Raw genomic sequence first — 5,658 nt, 5'->3', positions numbered from 1 at the left:
ACTGAGCGTCTGTCCCCGGGTGGTCAGTGTGTGTCATAGCAACTGGTCATTCTACTGTGGGGTCAAAATAATGCGCTTACAGTTGGTGAGTGCAGCAGGTGGCAGGAGCCTCTCCCGCCTCCATGACAGTGCTAAAGATGTCTGACTGCTGATCTAAGCTGTCAGTTGGATATCCCCCAAGGGCTCCTGGACTGCAAGAGGGTGCAGGCTGGTCTGAGGGACCTGCCCCGCCCCACTGTTCTGTCAAGAATTTTGTGCATCAGGCCTCTAGTAATTAATAAGTAGCAATACAATAATAAATTGTTTCATGTACTCACAACTGTAAAGCTACTTCACAGTATAAAAATCAATAAAAATAAAAAAGAAATAAAAAAAAAACAAAAAAAAAACAAAGACTTGGTATGAAAGAATGTAAAATACTTCATCAATAATTTTTATATTGATTGCATTTTGAAATGACAATATTTTGCATATATGAGGTTAAATAGAACATAGTACTAAAACTCATTTCACTTATTTCTTTTTATGATTATTTTTAATGTGGCTTGCACTATGTTTCATTGGACAGTGCTGTTCTAGAAGCAGGCCTCCATACACTCACTTATCCACTTAGTCATTCAACCAGTATTTATTGAGGATCTTCTGTGTGATGAGCACTGGGCCAGGGAACAGCAATGCAGCAGTGGGCACAGTTCCTGCACTTGGGCAGCAAGTGGCACCAACTGTGTAAAAAAAGATACCAACAGGTTTCTAAAAGCAGGGACATTTAGTCAGGAATATCCTAGGTTATTAGGATTATTAGGGCTCGTAGCATTAAAAGCCAGCCCCCTATAACTTAGCACCTAACCCTGCTGTTTGAGAGCAAAATAGAATAGGTGCTGATAATGATGGCCATCCCGAGTCCCCCAGGAAATGTTATATTCCATGGGCCTGTTGTAGACTGCTGTGTGTTACGGCTATGCGCATACAGAGCCTCTTCCTCACTAAACGGAGACACTTTGGAGGGTAGTGATAATGGTGTTTAACCTTCATCTCACTCAGGAGCTCCCACACAGAAGATACTAAACAACATATGGAATGATATGAAATATATATCATGTATATTCATTTAAGAAAGCAATTAAGTATATAATATAGTTTAAAAAGAGTTCTGCCCTGAATGCTTAAAAAACAAAGTTTGTCACTTAAACTTAAGCTTTAGTAATTAAAAACAAAAAAATAGTCCCTCTCCGGATATAAATTCATGATGATATAAACAAGAAGTTCTGGCATATCCAAATTAAATTCTGTCTCAGGAGCACCAAGAATAAATATTGCAGAAGCGGTCCGACCCTGGACGGCACTGATTGGCCGAGGCCACAGTCACCCATATTTCTTCTTCTCTGAAGTGCTGTACAAAGCATTACGAGTTGTCAGTACAAAAAGCACAAATTGCAATGGGAAACTTTTTGTTTACAACTCTTAGTACATTTTTAGTACCAGTCAAGGTAATCAGTCATATTAAAAATATATAATTTAATTCTCAAATAATAATTTTGTTCATCTTTCTCCTAAAGTACATTGTCACAAGAAGTCAAAGAAGACTGTATGTGATATGCATATGCTAGCGTACAGCACAGTGTGCCGATATGAAAGCAGAGATATTACCCTTTTATAAAGATAAACTTGGTCCCACTAGGGAGGAGAGAAAGAGTGGGCAAGGTGGAGCATAAGAAAAAATGCAAAGCACCAGGAAAATGGTTTCAATTTAAGGGAATGCCGCTCAGAGGACCATGTATCTCCTAAATCAGTGCGAGTGTGTTCCTCTAGATACACAGGTTAAATTAATTTACCAGTAACAATAAAGCAAAAACAACTGTATAACAATAGTTCACCGCTACCAAAAGGGTAACGAGGTCACAAATAATCTGTCCCCAAGTTTCCAACCATCATGGTTCTTAGATCCTTAAGGCCCTCCCAGGATTTGTTGAACACAGTTTGCACCCCTGCACGCTCACCCTCCTTTCCCATAAAGAGGGGGTGAATGAGGTTCACTCTGAACAGGCTGGTGGGCAACTTTCCCATTTTCCCTTGGGAAATTTGATCCTGTAAATCCTAATAAGGGCCAGAGGAAGTCACCTTCCGGTAGACAGTAACTGACCACTCAGCAGGAGACGTGTTTATGTCTTGTTTTGTTCAGCACTGTGGAAAACGATTCTTTAATAAATACACAGGAATTCTGACTAAACACCCTCAGCTACCCTCATCCCCCCTCCTAAATGGACAAAATACCCCACGGGGTCACTTGGATCTCAAATCTTCTAGAGTGCTGCCTGGCCAGGGAGCATGAGTCTGTCCTGCGTGGCCAATGTCCAGTGGTTTCAGTACCGGTGAGTCCTTCTCTGGGGTCGCAGAGCCTCAGTCTCCGCAGGTGTAGACAGCTTTTCTTAGCTGCCTTGTGACAACTGGGTTTCACATTTCCTGAAACTAGATCTGTGGAAGGAGTCTCTGAAATTGAGGAGACAGAAAAAGAAAACAGAGGTAAGAATGATCAATTCGCTTTTGAAAGAGAGGGAAGGGGGAATCACCCACTAGTAAAGGACGTCATCACGGGGTACTCAGTAACCAATAAGAGAAGGTGTGAGATCCCTTCACACTGTGCCAGGAAATACACGGCGGGCGGTAAGTCAGTCTGGGAAGACGGCTGGCCAACAGCCAGCAGGAGGGGTCCCGGTGAGGTTAGGAGAAGGGACGGGGGGATCAGGATGGAAGCAGAACAGACTGAGCTCAGGCAGCTCCCCTGACTCTAGCCCACTCCCAGCCCTCCCTCTGAGCCCATGTGCAGTGGAGCCTGCCCAGCTGCTGGGCCCCAAACCCTTATTCTTTACCCCAGGAAGACGCCTTCTCTGCCAGCTCTTACCTCTTTTGACTTTCAACTCTGAATATCGGCTTGTAGAGATCTGGAATTTTCCGCTCGATCATGGGCCTGAGGTTTTCTTTCAGCTTATTGTAGTTCTTTTTGAGTTCCTGATGATATTCCCTCTGGTCAGCTGTGATGAGACGCTTGTTTTTCTCCACGGCCTCACCACATCTGAGATACACATATCAGGGTGGGGAGAAAATGAGGTTTCATTTCATAGGTGTTTGAAGCATTTAGAAATAAGGGATGACGATATGATTAACTTTTTTGTTGTTGTCGCTGTTAATTCTCACCTGAGGGTATTTTCCCCCTGATCTTTAGAGAGAGTGGAAGGGAGAGAGACAGAGAGAGAAACATCGATGTGAGAGAGACACATCAATTGGTTGCCTCCCATACACGTCCTGACCAGGGCCAGGGATCCAGCCTGCAATCAAGGTATGTGCCCTTGACTGGAATCAAACCCAGGACTCTTCAGTCCGCAGGTCGATGCTCTATCCACTGAGCCAAACCTGCTAGGGCTCGATTAACATTTCTTGAGTAACCCTCGGGGTGTTTGCAAACTTGACAGCCTGTCAGGATCATCTGGGTAGCTTTTAAAAATGCAGATTTCTGGCCCCACCTCAGACTTGATGAATCAGAATCTCTCAGGGGCAGCACCCAGGAATCTGTATTTGTGAAAAGTTGCCTAGGCGATCCTGATGCTCGGATTCACTATGTGCTAGGTGCTATTCAAGGAACTTCACATCCATTACCTGGTTAATTTTTTCAGCAAACGTGGGAAGTCTATGTTTATCTCTATGTTGTCCCTGAAGCTCATAAATGTTAGGTTCCTGCCGAAGATAACACTGTGAGGAAGTGGTGGATCCAAGATTCAAACTCAGGTCACTGAAGAACGGAACCTCTTATGCTCACAAAAACGTCCCTGTGATCTATGGTGACAGGGCAGACACACAGGTGCCATTCAGGCCCCCCCTGCTACCTACACATGGAAATGCTGAGGAAGCACAGCAAACATTTGTTGAAAGAAGGGGAAACCCCAGGTGCCAGAAAGGAAGAGAAAAAGCAAAATCAAAGTGACAGCAGAATCTGGTGCCGTGGCAGACGCAAGGAGGACCGCCTGTTAGGATGCTAAGATTGCCTACAGGCCCCGGAGGCTGGAGCAAGAGGTGGGTTTCAATGGCCACACAAGGTAAGTGAGGAAGCCTGGCCAGGGCAAAGTGGGATTCTGCATATGCCACCTGCTTATAGTTCAGAGCCCTGAAAAGCTACCCCCTCTGTGAGAAAGGTTCCAGCCGTGGGCAAACTACGGAACCACGGGCCGCATCCGGCCCGTTCGGCTGTTCTATCCGGCCCGCGGAGCCGAAAGAGCGGAGGGTTCTCTTGCTCTCCCCTCCGCTCCTTCACCAGCAGCAGTGTTAACATGTATTGGTTCACACAAACACTCCATCCATGCTTTTGTTCCGGCCCTCCGGTCCAGTTTAAGAAGCCATTGTGGCCCTCGAGTCAAAAAGTTTGCCCACCCCTGGAAAAAGGCTGCAAACTGTCCAGAGAGGTGGAATGGAAGTTTATTATCAGCCTGGGGCCATTAATAGGAAAGAAAGTCACCTAAAGAAACTGAAAATTCTACGCTTGCACCACAAGCAAGCGGGTATGAGTTACTAATTTACATTCCTCTCTTGTGGGTGCTCCCATTAACTATAAAACCAGACCAAGATTATTAAAATCCCTAAGGCTCAGATGGGAATAGATGTAAGGCTGCTTTGGAGGAACAGTTTTTTAATCAGGGCCCATGGGCTACCCAAAAGATGAACTTACCAAAGATGAACTCACAATAAAAAATTACAAACCACCCGAGGAAGCCAACTACCATGAGGGAGAACCAACAGATGCAACAAAGAGGAGAATTACCCCAATAAGAATCAGAGACAATAGAATAATGTAGAAAAACCAAAGTTAATATAGATGTCTAAGAAGAGGTATAAAATCCATGATTTAAAAAGTGGAAGAGTATGAAAAAAGAGACCAGGAAAATTTCAGAAAAGAACCAAATAGAACTTCTAGAAATAAAAATGTAGTCACTAAAATAAAGAGAAAAATCTCAATGGACAGGTTAAACAATAAACTAGACACAACTGGAGAACTCATGAACTATGTGACAGATCTAAGGAAACCATCAAAGAGATAAAAAAAAATTTTAAATATGAAAAAAATGGTTGGAAAATCTGGAGATACCATGAAGATGCCTGACCTACATCTAAAAGAATTAAAAGAATGCAAAATAAGAGGCAATATTCCGAGATAATAGCTGATAATTTTCCAGAATTGAAAAGAGACAGAAATTCTCTAATCAACAAAAACAGACCGATACCTAGCCCCAGGTGAACCTGCAGAGCATTAAAGAAAAAATATTAAAAACTTGTGTTTCTTGCCTGGCCAGTATGGCTCAGTGGATTGAGCATCAATCCCATGCATCAAGAGGTCACCAGTTTGATTCCCAGTGAGGGCACATGCCCGAGTTGCAGGAGGTATGTGCAGGAGGCAGCTGATTGATTTTTCTGTCTCATTGATGTTTCTAGCTCTCTCTCCTTCTTCCTCTCTCTCTAAAAAAATCAATAAAACATAAAAAACCCAAACTGGTGTTTATCAAACTTGTGGACAATCAAGCCTAGTTTCTTCATGGTTTCCCACAGTATGGTATACACCAAGGAAGAAACTCATATTATTTAAACATAATAAATATTGACCTTTATATTTTTCTA

General features: G+C 43.2%; 1 protein-coding gene across 1 annotated transcript in view; it reads right to left on the bottom strand.

The window, feature by feature from the left end:
* Positions 1-604: 604 nt before the first annotated feature.
* The window catches only part of DOCK8 (dedicator of cytokinesis 8), a 200,976-nt gene continuing 195,922 nt past the window's right edge, over positions 605-5,658 (bottom strand). Inside the window, 2 exon segments of the mRNA XM_015565032.1 lie at positions 605-2,487; positions 2,900-3,070. Of these exon segments, the coding sequence (XP_015420518.1) occupies positions 2,427-2,487; positions 2,900-3,070 (232 nt within the window). The 3' untranslated portion in view covers positions 605-2,426.

This window comes from Myotis davidii, unplaced genomic scaffold (assembly GCF_000327345.1).
Source record: "Myotis davidii unplaced genomic scaffold, ASM32734v1 scaffold616, whole genome shotgun sequence".
Classification (NCBI taxonomy): domain Eukaryota; kingdom Metazoa; phylum Chordata; class Mammalia; order Chiroptera; family Vespertilionidae; genus Myotis; species Myotis davidii.
This window is presented reverse-complemented; position numbering and strand designations above follow the sequence as displayed.